The 20,101-nt window shown below is 38.8% G+C and overlaps 1 protein-coding gene across 1 annotated transcript; it reads left to right on the plus strand.

The window, feature by feature from the left end:
• Positions 1-8,879: 8,879 nt before the first annotated feature.
• Positions 8,880-19,285, plus strand: LOC149089819 (chymotrypsin-like elastase family member 1). Its single transcript, XM_089249491.1, has 9 exons — positions 8,880-9,076; positions 9,915-10,069; positions 10,324-10,564; positions 10,803-10,913; positions 11,881-12,103; positions 12,226-12,349; positions 14,528-14,690; positions 18,799-18,926; positions 19,042-19,285. The coding sequence occupies exons 1-9, from the start codon at positions 9,010-9,012 to the stop codon at positions 19,225-19,227; spliced, it is 1,398 nt and encodes a 465-aa protein (XP_089105617.1). The 5' UTR covers positions 8,880-9,009; the 3' UTR covers positions 19,228-19,285.
• The last annotated feature ends 816 nt before the right edge of the window (positions 19,286-20,101 follow it).

Below are 20,101 nucleotides of genomic sequence, written 5' to 3' on the forward strand. Positions count from 1 at the left end.
AGAAGCGTGGAGTTCCTTTTGATAGCATCGGGAGAGGCGAGGCAACATCTTTCTAACTGGATTTTTGAGTGCACGGAGGCGGACTAAATTTTTTTTTTAATATATTTTGATAACTATATAATCCCTTGCAATATGAAGGACATATCTGAGTACTACACGTTATATGGATACTTTTTCTAATCAGAATTGTACCTCTAGGACTACGGTTCGCCGACTGCAATGCTTCTACTCCACCGGGAATTGAACTCGGGACCTTTTGCATACAGGGCAAGCACACTGATCATTACACCAGAGAGACGATTTGTTTTCCTTGAAACCTTGAAACACGCATAGTAGCAGGGCTTGATGAGTAAAAACATTGCAGTCTCTTCAACTTCAGCTAATGGCCTCTAGGCGGCGGCAGTAGAGATGGATGATGAGCAAAAATCGTCATCGATCTCCATCTTGTGTTTCCCTTCGATATAACGACCCTGCCAAAATAGCGACCGTTTTCGACGGGACGGAGAAGATCGTTACGACTGTATATATAAGCAATGTGCGCTCAAAAAGATTGGTGAATGGTCCAATATTTAAAGATCAGTGAGGGTTAGAAATGTGCGCACACGCATGCGCTTTGACAGACATATAAATGAGCGCTCCCTAGCATCGGATGGTCGGCGGCTGATTTTAATAATGATAACGGATAAACTGGGAAGTAGCAAGGCCCTTGCATACTTCTTTTTGTTCCCCCGACTCATGGAAGTCCTACACTTTGTAGACAAATTGGACGTCCACGAAAGAGTGACATCGTTGCTCCAGGAGATTCCAAAGAAATATTTTGTTTAACGTTTTCATCAGCTTCACATCCGTTGTCAATATGAGTATTGTAGCTGATTGAGATTACTTTGAAGGCCAATAGAGATACAATCGTGTGCAAAATTAAAAGAATTTGCACATTTGTGTCTATTTTCAAGAAATTACTGAACCAAAGGCACTAATAACGCCACCGAAGAAGTATGCAAATATTCAGTGTCGAATACGTACACGTGATTGTGGGAGGAGCTGTGTCCACGGAGAGGATGATAAGGGCATGAGGCGTTTTCCACAATTCGTGTACTCGTAGTTCCCGGTGACATTCGCTGCGTTTTTCGCGAGAGTTTGGCAAATTTTATGAGATATCAGGTAAAATGAGTAGCAACAAACGTATGGATGACGGAATCAGATGAAGAATCGTCGGTAGATTGGAGGCAGGGCAATCACAAATGCAGGTGTCTACAGAGCTCGATTTTATGTCCAGTGTCGTCTGCAATTTGTAGAAACAGTTTCCGGACACTGGATCCATATCGAGAAGACCTGGACAAGTTGGTCGAAGAGCCACGACGACCAATACAAATACAACGCTACAACAGGCAAATTGCCCAACGAGGTGGCTGACTTAAGACCATCATGGATCCCCGAGCCATTTTTTGGAGGCCCTACCTACTACTGCTACACCACATATGCACCCCGCCCACACCCCCGCCCACACCCCCCCCCTCGCGGAACCCCCAACGAATCGGTACATGCAGGAATGTGAGTGTACGTGTAGTGAAACCTGACGTGAAGTTTTTTGTGTTTCTCTGTAATGCTTGTTATGTGTAGTGCTGCCATCTGCCACCAGTTTTTCAAACTATGTGTGAAGTGTTATGATTGAATGATTTATCGTTGTAGGACTGTTGCTCTCTGTGGCGAGACTTTTTAACTGGGAGATCGGCTCGCATTTGCGCTTCGAAGTTGAGAACCACAGAAAACCAACTTCAGCCGACCACCCTTGGGGGGTCCGAACCCGGATCCTCGCATCGCGAGTCCGTCACTATAACCACTCGACCACCACAGCGGCGACCACCACTCGACCAATGAGGATCGTCATTTGGCACTTCGAGGGCGGCACCACAGGACTGCTACAGCATCAGAGCTCTCAAGTGAGCTGCATGCTGCCACTGGAACTCGAGTTTCACGATTTACTGTTGCCCGAAGGCTTCAGAGAGGGTTTTATGCCAGAATACCTGCTGTTTGCGTCCCGCTAACTGCAGCACACGGGCATGCGCTTAGCATAATGCAGAAAATGTCAGCCTTGAACCAGACTTCAGTGGAGCACCGTGCCCTCCACAGATGAGTCGAGATCCAGCCTGGACACTGATTCTCGACGTACACTCATCTGGAGAGAGCCTGGTACCCAGTCAACTGTCCAATTAATTTCTCCGAGCGTTAACCTCAGTGCCCACTTTTATTTGAAGATGCGCGTTGTTTTCCCCTTTTTTCCCTTTTCTTGGAAGTTTTAAATATTAAAATATTTTTATAGCATGTTTATTTATAGCTCGAATGTGTCTAAACGTAATATGACACCCTAAAAGGGGGGTGGGGATCATATTGTCTTTTGACTAAAAGAAATGCTGTTGATGGATTTATGTCGAACCATAATGGTTGATCCTTTGCTATAAGATGTATAAGTAATAAAACAGATGCCTCTTCGCAAGGGAATCAGAAATCGAAAAAAAAAAAAAAAATAGCGATGGGGATGCAGCTTTTTAAAACTTGACAAAGATAATATTAATAATAATCTCAGACCTTGAAATATAATTGTTCAACTGCATCTAGTGATGAGATAATAAAGTACATAGAAGGATGGCTGTACAGATGGCAACACATGTATGACAAATTATTTCGTCATATCTATGTGAAAAAGACTGAAAAGTCTGCGCATCTGCAAATGCCGTCATAGGCACCACCATTATGGCAACGTGCATATATTGCCATTATATGCCATTATATTATTACGTTGCATATGGACCATTATCGCACCTCGCAACCCAGTGGTTAGAACGGCATTTTCCGTCGTAACCACTTGACTGGGTACCCAATACCATCCTTCCCACATCAGGGAAATGGACCACTATGGTGATAGAGGTGTCATGGTCTGGGCAGGCATCATGTTCGACGGCCGCACAACCCGCCCCCCATGTGTTTGGCAGAGGGTCCGTGACTGCTAGGTGCTAGGAGATACTCGTATAGAGAAGACATCTTAGAGCCCTGTGTTCGACTTTTCACGGACGCGGTTGGCCCTCGGTTCCTGTTCATGGACGACAACGCCCGTCCACATCGGGCTCACCTGGTAAACGATTATCTGGAAAGTGAGAATATTCGGCTTATGGATTGGCCAGCCAAATCTCCTGACTTAAACGCTATAGAACACGTATGGGACGCATAATGTACTAATTTCGGCATAATGTGCTAATTCTCTTAATGTTGTACACGAGTGTGTTGTTTGTATCTTCTGTTTCCTTTATTTTCTGAGAACATTCGCAGAAATTTTTGAGCGCACCTTGTATAAATAAATACATAAATAAATATATATTTCTAATCGGTCATATCTGATTTTTGTAAAATTTTTAACATTATTCAACATGATCACCATCTTCACACGTCTTTTTTTTTTTCATAGCCTATGCTAATATTATGCCTGGTAAGGGAATGGTCCTCCCGTACCTCCCATTTGTCCGCCAACGAGGAGTCTCCAGTAATGACTGAAATATTGTGGAACTACGGCACTGCACACAGTTCACTATCAAAATGTATGTGGTATGGTTTGCGAACAAAATATTGCGATTTATGGCTAAATTCCTCAGCAAATAACTATGACATAATCTACTTAAACGAAGCATGGCTTCAAGATGACATTTCTTACTTGGAACGTTTTGACAATAGATACATTGTGTTTAAGCAAACAGAAACCTTTTGCTAACAAACAAATCAACAGGAGGAGGATTTCTTATTGCAGTCAAGAATTCTCTATGTGCGAAAAGGATAATGCATGATGAGACACTTGAAGAGTGTGTGTTTGTCGAAATTTGAAATGTCAATGCCCATGTCATCATCGGCGTGATACATATTCCTCCCGGCTCTTCCGCGGAGTTGTATCGGACATGTTTCTCTTTTATTGGCCAGAATCGTGAATTCTATGAATCTGACTGCATAACAGTTGGTGATTTTAATCTTTCGTTCATAAATTGGGTCAGAAGCGTGCCTCAACATTGCTCCCTGTGAGACATTGAACTTAATTTTTATCATTTTTTGATTACCATCATTTTCAGCAACTAATATCTTCCCCGAATTCTATTGGACATTAGATCTATGCCTTGCGAAGCTTCTTCGTCTCAACATAGTGGTGGCGTCATGTGATGATGCATTCATTCGAGACGACCTCCACCATCTCAGTTTCGAGATCAACATTTTTTGTGTAAAAAAAAGTTCCCGATTTGTCGCAAGAAAGTACATCAGCAGTGGATACAACTTTCATAACGCTGACTTCCTCTTATTATATAATCTTCTGGATCAAAATGGCTCGTCTTGCTTTCGAGCTCACTATACGTAGAAGATGCTCTTACTAGTTTCTATAGTTTAATTCTCGATGCATTTGACTCTTGTCCCTCGGAAAAGTGGCCCCGAAAATCTTTTCCTTATTTTCCGTAATCAAGGCAATACGCAAAAAAAAACGCAATTAGAAATAAACTTCTATCTAGTAACTTGCGTCTTAACACTTTTCATGGCCAACGTACACTCGTTAAATCCCTGATACGAAATGCCCAGGACTCGTACAATCGCCGCATTCAAGGTGATATTCATATGCATCCTTCTACATTTTGGAACCTCATCGAATCCCAAAGACAAAAACTTGCACCGAGAAACTTCAATTATGAAGGAATGACTTTCTCGTAGGATGATGAAATTGCAAACAAATTCACCGAGCACTTCCAGTGTGTATTCTCTTCTCAGGTGATGTATGTCTTGGGAAGGCTGCAGAAGTGCACATCTCAGATAGGTAACAGACTTGATATTTTTGGCATTGGTGAAATAACTGAAAGTGATGCTACTGGCGCTATAAGACATATGGAATCTGTCAAATCTATAGACCCAGACGGTATTCCAGCCTACATAACCAAAGCACGTGGAATAATTTTTTCTGAACCTCTCGTAATTCTCTTTAATCTTTCCTTGCGTAAAAATGTTTTCCCATCTTCTTGGAAGCTCGCAAATGTCATTCCGATTTTGAAAAGTGGTCAAGTATCCGAAGTCACCAATTATAAACCCATTTCTATATTATCCGCCGTCTCTAAACTCTTCGAGCGCATCGTATATTGCAAATTGTACAACCGTATCCTTCTCAACATGGTATTTAGCCGAATTACTTCACTGAAACAAATCTCGTCCATCTCACTTACGATCTTGCTAAGTCAATCGACGCCAATAAGCAGGCAGATGTCATTTACATGGATTTCACTAAGGCATTCGACAAAATAAATCACTTCGACACTACTTTATAAACTCTTTCTTCTTTCAATGTGTCCGAGAACTCTATCTTTGGTGTTTTCTCAGACTCCAAGTTTGTATTCACCAATCACATATATCATCTCATCAATAAATGCTTAAAACTGCTAGAATTTGATGTGAGGAGCAACAACGATTGTGACACTTTTCAGGACTTATATGCTCTTAAAACTGAAATATTGCGCTATTATGTGGAGTTCTCACAACAATTTAGACTCACTGATTCTAGAAAGAGTCCAGAACAGATTTCTACGTTACATGTTTTACAGGCAATTCCCACGTGTACATTAATGGCCTAAATACAACTAACCTGCGATGTTTTTTTCATTTTTAATCTTTATAATGCCGAACAAGAAGAAGTTACCTTCGCTTTCTGTGTAAAATTGTAAATAATGCAATCGATGACTGCGATCTACTTCACCTTATCGATTTTTATGTGCCAATCGGAAATAAGCCTATTCGGCGACTGCCTAAATCCCGAACAAATATTTTGCGTCGGTCCCCTGTTTTTGAGATGCAGTAGACCGTATTTTGAAAATTTCTAGATTCCCCAGGGTTGTCGTAAGAAAATCATGGGCCCCAGAGCGGTGTATTTTTTTCTGAGGCCCTACTTGGAAAATGAACTTGGTTACTCCTGAAAGTTTTTACCAGATCTAATTTTCGTGACGCCATATGTTAAGACAGCACTGTATTTATCACAGGCCCATGAAATGACGGGCCTGGTTTACCATTTCATTCCGTGGCGTCGGAGCCGTGGGTGCCGTGTGTGCTCAGGTACCCACGGTAACGTGTGGCATGGATCCGTGCAAACCCACAATTCATTCAGAAATTAAAGTTTAAAACTAAATTTAATTTCTGAATTTAAAACTAAGGACGAGCACCCACAGTTTCGAAACACTTCCGATGCCCCTGATTTCATTATAAAACATTTATGCCCTGATTTCATTATAAAACATTTATGCCCTGATTTCATTATAAAACATTTATGCCCCGATTTCATTATTTAAAAAAATAAATTATATATTTACCTGTGAGCTGAAATTCTGTCGCAGTTTCAATGAATAATTTTTCGGTGATCTCTTTTTTTTTTAATATCTTTCGAACTAATAATTATTTATTCAGGATGTTTTTCAATATTCGAAACGGATTTTAAATTTAACGCTGGGCCACCCATCTTCACCCAACTCGAATGACTAAAATATGGAGGAATGCTAGGCGGTTTCGGAACAAAAGTGAGCATGCGACTAACATGCCAATCGCCAAGTGACTGAGTCGCGTTGGAAAATTCATCACCAATATGCCAATTTCGTCGTGTGAGGGTTTCCATAGCGATATACGTGTTCGCCTTCTAACTACGGTTTCTGTTATCAGTCGAAGGACTCTAGTTTCCCCATGTGAGGAGGGCCTCTTAATAACTCATGGTCATTTCATCCATCCATTTAAATTTTTTGACACTTCCGTCATATCTCCCCCAGAGACAGTAGTGTTCCCCCAATGTAAACATACTGAAGAAATTAAGTATGTCCTCATAGCTCAGACTTTGTGTATCAACAACAGCACACGTGGTTCTTCTCTGCTCCACCCCTCTTCAAACATGCCATCTGTAGGGGTGACCTCTATATCGTTCTGTAGGTATGGTATCCAAAAAAAAAACCGTATACCATAGTCCAGCCCTGAACGACCTAAGATACGGAAAAGTAAAAGGATCACTTTTGAAAACGGAAATAGACCTTGTTAAAAATAAAACCGAACATTTTCTATTAGCTTTTGCAACCACCGCTGAACATTGTTCAAGAAAACCAAAGCAGTTTATCAATGAGAATTCCCAAACAAAATGAGCGGCCATTCACTCATCTATGCTAAAAGTCCTGCTCTTTCATTAGCACATGCTACAATCATATGCAAGTTCGTCTGGAGCGCCTCCCTCTCGCTTGGGTTTCCGACTAGCCTCAGTAACTTCACGTCTTCTGCGAATTTTCTAACAATCCCGTCGAATGCTGATAAAGTCTATGGGGACCAAGGGCACTTTTGTGAGGACTCCACTTGTCACAACTGCCCAATCAGAAAATTATCCGTTCAACCCGATGTAACCTATCATGCAAACAACACCATTCTATCCAATTCAGTTACTTGTATTTGTAATTTAAAGGGGCGGGGGTTATCCTCTGCGCTATAACCTAATCGCAGAAGAAAAATATACGTAAAAATGTTTCTTGTTAATTCCAGTGGAGCAGTAGGGGCACACACTAAAGCAGTTGGTTAAAATAACTAAAAAAACAGCCGATAGGTGGCGCTGGTACGAGCGACTTCGGTGGAAATATGCAAATGAGACAGTTATAAGAACTTGCGCTCCTAATCCACAAGCAGTTCACCATTGTAAACCGTGTATGTGGACCAGTGGTACTCTGCCGATGCTGGATTTGCGACTCGCCTGCAATGTGCTATTCCCTGTGGTGGTGGTCATGTGGAACACATAAATGTAATAAATGATTTGGAGGCATGCTGTTCCTTATTTGAGTATCATTTCTTTGACTTGTGTATGTCCGTGCCACATACAGGCAGTTTTTGAGTTATTTTTCTCGCTGCCTTATTCCCGTGACCTAGTGATTCTAACCCTGCAAACCGTTTTTCATTTCGATTATTTTTCCGGTTTTTATGAATTTTTAAAATTTTCACAGACTTTTTTGCCCACCCTATATTTTCAATGGCAAAATACGTGAAGTGCACAAACCACGTTGGGCAATGCTTATATGTGTCTGAATTGAAGTTATGGTCGCTTGTGATTTCTTCCATATTTATCAAACTTACGAACTTTAACATTTTCGCTATTAATGATGTTCCGCTTACTTGATTGAATCCCTTATATACGGGGTGTCTGACAACCCTAGTCACATAGTTATAACTTAACGGGACCCCCCGAGAAGGAAGAGGGGGGGTGTCACTCGATTGTCGTGTGGAAAATTGCATTCTGAAATTTTGAAATCAATGATATTACGCAATATAAATTTGAAAAATATTAACATAATATTTTTTCACGGGGTTGGAGGTCCCGGGGCCCCATGTCCCCGAAAACTCCCAAACAATAGTTCAAAACAGACAACCCGAAATCTTATGGGACTTATTTCAGTCCGAAAATAAATCCACATTTACTGTTGTGTCATGCCTTTCTCGGTAGTCTTCGGAATGATGTAAGTGTTAAGGTGTTATAAGCATTCTCTTATATAAATAATCACCAACTATTGATATCATGTTTTTCTGCTATGCAGGCATTCTGGGTGTTATGTTTTCGTGACTGGATGGCCATATTTTTTACATACGCAAATTAAAAATAAATAATAGAATATAACAAATAAGAACGCAAATGGCAAAAAAATGTTCCTTTAGAAAATCATACGCAATCTGCCACAATTCTTCTCAAGATACTCTCCACGACGACGGAAACTGTCTAAGGTATCAATTTAGCGACATGATAAGACAATCTAACATTAGGTTGTTTCCCACGCATCTGATTTTCCTATACCAACCTTTTCACTCTCGCTCTCAACAAAATAATAATCAGCAGTAGGGGCACATTAGCCTTCGAAAAGAGTATTATTAAGGATCCTAACACGACGAAAACCGCCAGTGGACCTCGGAATCTGATCTGTCTGGTTCATTCTAATCACCATGTCGCCACTATTGCCAACGATAGTGGTATTCCTCTTTGCATGGAATCCAGCATATGCCTCTCGCGGTAAGATATAATATACTGTATTGAATCATAATGAAGCAGTTTATGCAAACGCAGTGATAATTAATAACAAATTAGTTATTATTGCGAACGTTGAATGAAACATTTTGTAATTTTAACTGACGGGAATGTGTTATCCAATCGAAAAATTCGGACGAATTATGCGAGTCCATGTTACATTTATGCGAAATTGGTTTTTTCTCTGAATAAGTTCCGTATAGCTTCCATTACACGTTACCAAAGTATATTCTTGCAAAAAAACCAAGGAAGTGATTGCTATATGCACTTTTGCACAGTTGCAATTTATGGAAAAAAAGATGTTTCTTTCTAATTTAGCGATGACTTTTATTGTGTCTCCCCTAAAGTTTGAAGGAAAAAAACTATACAGAGACCCGTTTTTTATACACACAGACCGATACAGAGACCAGTTACGATACAGAGACCTATATGCAAAGCAACGCATTTAAGGAGTTAATATCCAGGAAGCCTCTTTCTTAGATGTGTTGAAAATTATCTGAGAAAGGAGTACCTTCCCTCTCTTATTTTTTTTACTGTATGTTCCCTTATGAGTATTTACTGTCGCATCATTTGGGAACGTATCATTGTTTATTGTTGTACGATCGTGAAAATACATAATGAATTACTTGGGAGAAGTTTGCGTTACAAACAAGTACTATTTTCAGTGTTCAGTTGAAATCATGATAATAAACTTTTTGAAAATCACAGAAAATTGAAGTAATCGGTGAATATTATCAAAATAAAGATTTGTGGTATTCGTACCTTTTATGTTGTATATCGTTCGAATCGTTAAATTTCGTTTCAAATGATTATGAAATTTCAGTTGAAGCACCTGGGTGTATTTATAATGATCCTTACCCGATGGTATTTGATGCTGCAAAGCAACCTGTGGGAGAAGTAACGTCATCATTTTATGAGAAAGGGGAGTATCAGAATCACGCTTGGTGTGACTACACCATCAAAGCTCCTCCGGGATACGTAAGTACCATGATTTTAATGATATCGGGAGGTGAAGTGTCATATGTAAAGTTGAGTATTATCCTGATTTTCGGATAATTATTAAATTTTTCGTACCACAATTCTAATGTCTGGAGGATTTTTCTTCTTTTTTTTCAAGCATAGTTAAATATGTATGTGATATGAGGATGATTATCAATTTTTCTGCTCCAATAGGATATAGTTATTATAATTTAATGATATCTAATTCATAGTATTCAAATCTATAAAACCAGATTATAAAGTTGACGTTCATCGATATGGATATAGAACCATATAATACATGTGGGGCGGATAAAGTTTATATAAAGGATGGCCCATCAGATAAAGGTGAAGATCTCGGTGTTTATTGTGGCACCGTTCCTCCGCCATTCCCCGTGGTTTCCACAAAGAACGGAATGCATCTCAGTTTCAGGACCGACAGGCAAATACAGAGAAGAGGCTTCCGAGCTCGATATGAGGCTATTCTGCCATCAGGTTATTTTCATCACAACTTATTTCCAAATAGCTTAAATTTTTATAGTTTTATACCAAATGGCATATATTTTTGCTATAGTACGTACGTCTAAAATTCGATTTCATGCAATCAACATAATTATCAAAACGATTCAATAACGCAAAGACACGAACAATACTATTAATTGTACTTGGTTGCAGTTATATTTATTTATTTATATGATTTTATTTTGAATTCGAATTTTCTCAACATGAACAGAGGTTTGTCCACGGGGCCAGTACAAATGTTCGAACAACAGATGTTACACTGCAGAACAAAAATGCAACGGCAGAGATGATTGTCTCGATGGATCTGATGAAGCTGGTTGCAGTGAGTATATTCTCAGTGGTGTTTTTTTTTTTCAATATCTTTTACCGCACTGACTGCTATTCTTTACAAATGGGAATTGAATTCTCATTCAAACCGAATTCATACTTATTTAGAAGTACGGATATCAAAAGCCCTATTTTTTGATACAATTTCAAACGTCCTCCTACGTTTCGAAAAATCCGTCCTCCTATATTCAGGTTTCGGAAATTCTTTTTCTTGGGGAATTTTATTTTACTATTGATAAATTCTCGATTTATGAATAAAAATTCACAAATTAGAGTTTAGAAAAGAGATTAGACTTTGCCTGATTTTATTGTCCGCTATCGAGAGTGTCCGAGAGTTAAGGGAGGTTTCACTGTATTTTTGTTTAATGATAAATAATATAATAAAAATTTTATCATTTTATATAGTTCAGTACATCCGCCATGTGTTGCAACGACATACTAAATGCGTTTCATTGGCGATTTTAGCTAGGGCTTATTTTCGGGGAAACACGGTAGATGCATTTGTCTCACAAAGTTGTTTACCGCGTTTCACTGTCTTGTGATACCAAGAAAGTAGAAATAATAATTATTTTCTTGGCGCTGTCAATGATTCTGTGGTCCAAAATACCGATGTAATAAGACACATTATTCAGAAGAACGAAAACAATTGACTAATTTAAATTCGAATTCAAAACGATTTTAAACAAATTATTTAAAAATATCGTTATAGCGGGTTTTTTTTTTTTAAATATCAAACATATTGTTAGAGAGATTTATTATCGTAAAGGATATCGTTTTATGGAGAGGAGTTTAACATGAGACTACAGATTGTATTACTATAGAACTGTATTTCTTTCTAAACAATATTTAAAAAAATCGTTGTAGAGGGATTTATCGTTATATCAAGTATAATTGTAGCGAGGTTTCACTGTAGTTCGTTTGAGTCTCAAAAAATCTTTTCGTTTTATTTTCTTCTCATTTAGACCGACCATTACCAAGCTACACTTGCGGCACAGGCCCTATACAACCGATCGAACTTTCTGACACCGGTGCAGATCGAGTAGTCGGTGGTATCGAAGCCCGACCACACAGTTGGCCGTGGCAAGCGGACATGCAAATGGAACTGTATTACCCTAATAGTCACCATTGTGGCGCTACATTAATCAATCCACAGTGGGTGATGACAGCCGCTCACTGTCTCCAGACGTAAAAAAATTCATTCGTTATTTGTTTCATTTTTGTTCGCCAAAAATTATTTTACTTATTTCTTGAAAAATATTTTTAATCTGTTGATAGAAATGAAATAAATCTCGATTCTCTTCGACCAGGGGTGCTATGGCAAGATATTGGAGGATACATTTGGGGAATCATCACAAATTCCAAAAGGACAGATATGAGCAAGTCCGTTTGGTTGAGAGACTCGTGGTGTATCCTGGATACACAGGTGATGATGTGAGTATGTTTTCTAATGTCGTTAGAACTCTTGAAAAATAAAGAAACAACAAATGGATTATCTTATGAGATTGATGTTGTACAGCTCAAATCCTTACTCATAAAAAAAATTGATTTGTTTTGTACAGTATAATTTCGACCGACTATATTATACGATGAACATTGCAATCAGTGCTGGACAAATATGCTGTGCAAAATGCACAAGACATGTGAAAATTTTGACGGGGCATGTAATGTTTTCACCCACATGTGACCTACACTAGCGTATACAATATACTGCCCAGCATGTATTATTTCAAATCGAGCATGTGCATTTTTTAACATTTGTCCAGTCCTAGCTGCATGCCTAAGTGACGTGGTGGAAAGATGCTGGTCTACCACCGTGGACGTTTTCGTTAGGTCCCAGGTTCGTACCATAGGAAGAGTAACATAATAATATATTCTTCCTAACGGGCTTGAGGCGACCACCGGTAGATCAAGCTGTGGAATCCAGGAAACAACTGAAGTTTTCACGGATAGTGTCTCCAGCTTGTGGGTAATATTGAACCAACGCTCCTCACATCAATATGTACGTCACATCTGTGTAACCTTGTCTGTCAACAGTCGCTCAAATGGATGAAGGCATATGCTGGAATTCACGGGAATGAACAAGGCGATACATTGGCACAAGCAGCAGTTTCATTTCAAGACAGGCTGGAGGAACTACCACTGCCACATAGCTTTGGGAAGCAAATTGTTAAGGTGGATTTGATTTCGGTTTGGCAGGCAGGTTGGGATCTGAATACCGCAAAAACGAGGAGTACAAGATCGAAAGAAGAGATAATTGGACTAAGAAGGCAAAAAGGGAAGATCATAGTTTTAAGAGAGCACGGGCCTTTTACGGAATATCTGTTCAGACTCCATAAGTCTAACAAATATCGGTGCGTCTGTGGAGCTAAATGTTCACGTTTCCATTATGCAACAGTGTACAAACACGCAATATTTATATTTTGTCCCGCGGTAGAAGCTTTCAGATCCTTTCGTTTTTATGCTTGTGGAAACAACGCTCGTTGAGAAGCCAAATAAACGCAAAAACAGTTGAGACCTCATCTACCATATGATGGAAAAATCTTCATGGGCTTCACAACAAGAAAAGGCGGTGCGCAAATTAACACTTTCTTAGCTCGTATGTAGACCCACACTATTCGCCCCCCTCATACGTGATCTCCAGCATCTACAATGACATCAGAGATGAGTCGTGCGCCGCCGCCCATGACACGATGAAGATCCAGACTGCTGTAATCATGATTTGGAGTGAATAAAAAAAGCTGGTTGAGACAAAGAAATGTACATCAACGTCGTTACGATCCAGCTTAGGAATATGATTTTTGTTAAAGCTACATCCTAATGATGGTTCCTGACAGATTCTGACTATCAAATAATCACTTACAGTTGAGACACACACACACGCACGTACGCACGCAGATGATTTTAAATTAGATTAAAATTAGCAATAAGAAAATTAAGAATTCAATCAGCATAAAGGACGCTCTGCTGTCGTGCACTTTAAATGAACCAATTCACGTGATTTTAATGAATCGTTATACAAGTATTAATATTTGATCGATCATCACTTTCCGTAATTCTAGTGATTTATTTTTATATGTATTGAATAAAACGTGTACCGAGGTACCGATATCCGTAAGGGCAATGGCCGATATTGCCGTAAGGCGATGTGGACTGGGTGCCTCTTGGCTCCAAAGATAGATGGAGCCTTCATTTCTAGCCCAACTCGCTAACGGTAGTACATTGTAGTACAGCGATATGGACGGAGTTGATGTGTGGTGAAATAGTCTTGATTGTGATGCATATTCGAATATTTTACATTTAAGCACGGAGAATTTCAACAAAATAAATTTCATATGACATGAATGTCGCTCTTCACTTGTTAATACAAGATATACGGAAGACTGGATGTTGTGAAGATATTTATTATTTGAGATGTTAATTTTTTTATTTTCTTTTTAAGTAAGGAAGGGGAAAAAAATTAACATCTCAAATAATAAATATCTTCACAACATCCAGTCTTCCGTATATCTTGTAAAATAAATTTCACTCCGCTGAATATTAGACTTTCTGCAAAACGTGGGATATTAAACAATTATTTTTTTTGTATTTCCAAATTCTTTCATTTCACAGCTCATTGGAAAAAATATCGATTTGAATCACGACATAGCTCTGATGAAACTCAACGCACCAGTAGAAATAACGGATGGTGTGAGGCCAGCATGTCTAGCTCCTGAAAATTACACTGAAGAAATCGGTACGCAATGCCAAGCAACTGGATGGGGCGAGACCAGAGGTAAGTGTTGGGTAGGCCTATCGGGAATCGATCACCATTTCTAAATGGAACCAATTTCAGACTTGTTACACTAGCTATATAAACTCTGTTCTAACTATATAGTTAGAACATACCCAAAATTGCAAGAGAACAACAACTAAACGTGTTTCGGAACTGAATGATGTTCCTTCTTTAGTAGTAAAGACAAATAGTAGAAAGGGAAATGCTCCTTTATAATAGGAGTCACTCGCTGTTCAAGACAAAGAGTCGAAATGAAGTGACCGGCAACATGAGAAAAGAGGATGAAAGAAAAATGGTGGAGCCAATCACAGACGAGAATGTGATAGTGATGCTGATGAAGAAAAAATAATTTTTGTAGAAACTGTTGCCAGATTTCTGAGAAGGGTGGTGTGCTAGTTTGGTGGTTGATTAGTTGGTTTGAGTTTTTGTAGATGTGGAATGATTTGTAGAAGTCTAAGTGAAACGGTGTGAGGAACATTTTGGAATTATTTTGGCTAATGGAAACTCGACTTTATGGTCAAAGGACAAGCAATGCTGGGCCATGGATGAGCGGTTAGTCTCATAACTTTTATGCTCGTTCAAACGGTATTTAAGGACGCATTTAGTTTGACCGTATTGGCATGAAATGCTGTAGATATCCCAGTTGTTGAATCGGTCAATGGGATCTTCTAATTTAGAGAAGCTGATTTTATTGATGGGGATGAGCATCACATAAAAATTATATTTTCGAATGATAAAAATTTAGTGACGTAATACTCGGACGACCTCTTTCCAATGGAAATAGGGAGCCAAGACTATACCAGGAAAATGCTCCCCAGACAGTGATTGCACCACCCACTCGAACAGTTGTCATGGGGCATGCCTGATCCATGGCTTCGTGCTGCTTGCGCCACACACGGACCCTGCCATTAGCGTCCTGGAGAAGGACTATTAACTTTTCAGACCAGAAAAACCTTCTTCCATTTATCAAGTGTCCGTTTTCTTCGGTGTTGCAGCGAAATTTAAGTGGCCCCTTGTTAGTCGCCGGCTAATAAAACCGATTCGTTTTAAAATGTGTCTTGTAGAGCGCACCGATATACTTTCCGATGATGCTGAGTTGTATTGCGCTGCAATTTGTTGCTTTGTAGCTCTTACATGTAAGTGATCAAAATAATGACCAAGAGGGCAAGGGATTAGGTCAGTGAGCGGCAAAAAGAATGACCTAGAGAGTTTGTGACAAAAATGGTGCACGGGGATGTGAGTGACCGAAAGAGTGACTTAGACAGCAATAGACTAGCTCGTTTGCCATCATGTGCATGCCAAAACAGTGTGCAAGCATGTGAATGACAAAACAGTGCGCAAGTATGTAAATGACAAAACAGTGTACAAGCACGCGAATGACAAAACAGTGTGCAAGCATTTGAGTGACGCAAAGAGTGACTTCGAGACAGACGCGTATTCACAGGGGAGCGGGGGGCGATCAGACTACAGCTCAGGGTGATAAATTCGAAGAATAAATGCGGCGAGTAAAAATCTAGAGGAAACTATCTTCGTCTTCGTGAGACAATTATACGTGGTTATGTATAATCCTAAGCTCGTATTGGTATATCGTATTATGATAATTATGATTACGTATTATTAATTGTGATCGTCAATTAATTACTTAATTAACCGAAAATAACTATCGTCCAATTTGTTGGTTTTGTTTGCACATGGTGATACGTGTGAAGAAAGCCAACATAACTGATAATGCTGTTATGAACGTTTATCTCTCTCTCCCTCTTTCTTCTCTCTAATTTTAATTTAATTCAATTTTCATCGCAAAATATGCGTAGCACACTTATCATGCACGAATAAAAAATAATTAATTGGTTTAATGTAAAGGAGAATGGTTATCAATTTTTCCTTGTTTTTTATTTTACTTTATTTGCAAAAACAAACAAAGTGCATTTCAAAGACAAAACAAACCACATAGAAAGGACAAGACATGAACACAATAATAATCATATTCGGCCCCAAGGGACACAACGTCCTTCCAGGCAGCCAGGATTAAATTATTATATTTTGCCGCCATTTCCCAAGAACCGTACGTTATGTTAACGAATGTTATGTAGTAAGATATGAATATTACAAAAAGTTATACACTGTAAAAATTTGAATTATTAGATCTGAAATTTTTGAATTACGATGTATTTCTTATACAAATAATGAGTCTAAGTAATAAATATACCTTTTCGTTTCACAAAGCTATTCATGTACAGACATACATACACATTTATAAATGCGAATATTCACACACACACACATTTTTTTTGGTACCATGACGTAATGAAAAAATGCCTGATTGGTTTTAGCTGCAATTAAGATTGTCCCTATATTTCCCATTCATGATTCAAACAGTCTTAAAATATATTTTCATGATTTTGTACTCTTTTCGCATACATAATAGCATCATATTTATTGCTACGATTATGAACGTTGAGTGAAATGAATTCATTATTTTCAGAGCAGTGAAATAGGAATATTTTTGAAAATGGTGTTTATTTCTTTTTTGGGACTTGAAATATTCATGTTTGATTCTTGCTGAAGTTCTGTTTGTTTTCCGCTGTAACCAATTGTTGTTTTTCAACACAAAATTTATAGGTCCGTAAATATATAGCTCTCTAAAGTCCAGTTAATGACAATTAATAGTGTTATCGTATTTAACAGACTTTCCATTTTTATTTTTACACTTTTTGTCGATAAACTCGATCAAGGTATCGATGGGATTGTTAGCAAATTCGCAGATGACGTGAAGCTAATGGGGGTAGTCGCGAATCAAAGCGATAGGGAGTTAATGCAGACCAACTTAAACAGGATTGCAGCATGGGCAAATGAATGGAGCATGACGTTTAGCGTTGATAAGTGCATGGTCGCTCATTTTGGTTCGAACAACCCATGGTTATCTTACGAGTTGAATGGTGTCACTATACCGGATGCAACTAGGGTCACCGATTTGGAAATTCTCGAATGGCTTAGGTTTTCTGAACATTGTTCAGCGGTGGTCAAAAAATCGAATAGAATGCTTGGTCTCATTTTCAAAAAGGTCTCTTCGCGTTCTTCTAAAGTAATTCTTCCGCTTTTTCGAGGCTTAGTTCGTCCTGGACTGGAGTATGCTGTAAGGTTTTGGAGGCCATACCTACAGAAGGACATAGACTTGGTTGAAGGGGCGCAGAGAAGAGCTACGCGTGTCCTTATTGGCACACAGGGCTTGAGGTATGAAGAGAGACTTCATTTTTTGAATATGTTTACATTGGATTACATATGTTACGTTGGCAGGTGTCGAGGAGATATGATCGAAGTGTTCAAAATTTTCAATGGGATAGATAGGAAGGACCATGAACTTTTAGTACACCGTCAATCGACTGCTTTTACAAGGGGGCACCAGTATCGATTGGTGAGGGACAATGCAAGGTTATGGTGTCGCAGGGAATTTTTCTCTAATAGGGTTGTTAATAAATGGAATTGCTTACCCCCGGAGGTAGTAAATTGTAACACAATTGACACGTTTAAAAAGAAATACGATAAACATGTTGGGGTAAATCGAGAAGCTATCCATACTTAGAATAAGACAACCATAAGTATTCTTTATGGGCGTTGTATAATATTTTATCACGTGTATATATTGTTTATAATTTTTATTAATTGCATTTTTAATTGGGTTGCTGTATTTTTGAAGTATATGACATCCATATTTTTATGGGCATGTTTTCCTTAGTCACCTCGTTGGGCATTTTGCCTGTTGTGGCGTTGTATTTGTATTTGGGAATAATGCATAATCGCCGGTAAAAGTAATAAATGTAGTAAAATGTAATCAAAGTTTCTTTATATCGGGATGATTGATGATTGTGCATAACCACAAGTGTGTCATTTAGGAACAATTGTGACAGAATCTAAGCGTCGTATGAATGTGAAAGTCGTATGAACGAGGTTCTACTGTATATCGTACCTCCCCAATAGTAGGCACTCCCTGTTAGCGGAAAAAAGATTGATCCCACAGGGGTCCGTTTTATCAAGACGTTATACTGTATTCATAATTACTTTGCTTGTACTGATTCTATACAAATTCATTTTCTGTTGATTATTTAAGGATCAGGAAGTAATGATGCTTTGAAGCAAGCTGAGATGTACGTACAGACGGAGGAAAGGTGTCCATCCGGCAGGAGGCAGTACTCGATATGTCTGGACAGCCGCAGAGGTCTTCAAGGGGTATGCCATGTAAGTACTTTATTTCTGGGGGCTCACTTGCTCTATGAGGACTACGTAGTACTCCCGATTGTGTGTTTTCTGTTATTAAGTCATGTCTTCTTTTATGGTTTTTTTTATTTCACAGGGTGACAGCGGAGGACCTCTGGCGTGCAAAATCAATAACAAATGGCACGTACTTGGAGTTGCGAGTTTCGTGACGCGGACAAATTTAATGTCTGGACTCTGTTCAGTTGGTGGAACGATGTCCGTGTACAACCGGATCTCGAACAAAATCTCGTGGATCAATAATATGATTGAGAAGTACAGTTGAAATGTAAAATCTCAAAATGATGCAAAAAAACATTAACAAAGCAAATTTTCTCACACACACATACGTGTCTGTTTACTTCTTTCGCTATTCATAACGAATTCCGAAATCATGAAATCAAACTCAATGAAAATCATGGAAGTGAAGCTCTGAATTGAAAGCAGTAATCAAATTCGAACAGGTCATGGTTCAAAAAAAATTTCATCATTGATTAAAGTGAAGTTTGACGATCGATTTGTTATTTCTTAAATAATGGAAAATTTTAGGGAAAGTTCCCTCGATATTTTTTCAAAATGTAAAGAGAAAAAGAACCCTTTCATTTAGAAATTAAGTAAAATTGCGAAAAATCTCAACCGCGTGGGAAGTGAGAGTGGGCCATTATGCACAAAAATGAAACAGATTGGTAAAGGGGGGAACATCATCATCATCATCATCCAGTTGGTTTGCTATGACTCGCCCTGTTTCCAGTGGTGGCACTACCTTACTACAATGTTTTCCGTAGAAGTGACAACATATCGTCTTTCCTTCTCCGAGCATCAATGGCCAACGTCGAACACACTCAACGACAGATTCTGCCCATTTTTTTGGGAAAAAAACGGAAGGCTGGGCAGCATTCGGGCGTTGTAATAGATTGAATGATAATTATTAACCCTTCATTTCCTTTTTACATGAAATTAGAATCTGGACAACTACAGCCGATGCTCGTTATAACCTCTTATTACAACGACCGCTATTACATGCCACATTTTTCTGCCATGTTATTTTGATCCAATATAACAAGTTGTTACCTGTAATTATCATTCAATCTATTACAACGCCCGAATGCTGTTCAGCCTTCCGTTTTTTTCCCAAAAAATAGGGCAGAATCTGTCGTTGA

The sequence above is a fragment of the Pholcus phalangioides genome, unplaced genomic scaffold, assembly GCF_987345545.1.
Source record: "Pholcus phalangioides strain wild (caught in Gottingen) unplaced genomic scaffold, Ppha-v1.0 ptg000001l_1, whole genome shotgun sequence".
Taxonomy (NCBI): Eukaryota; Metazoa; Arthropoda; class Arachnida; order Araneae; family Pholcidae; genus Pholcus; species Pholcus phalangioides.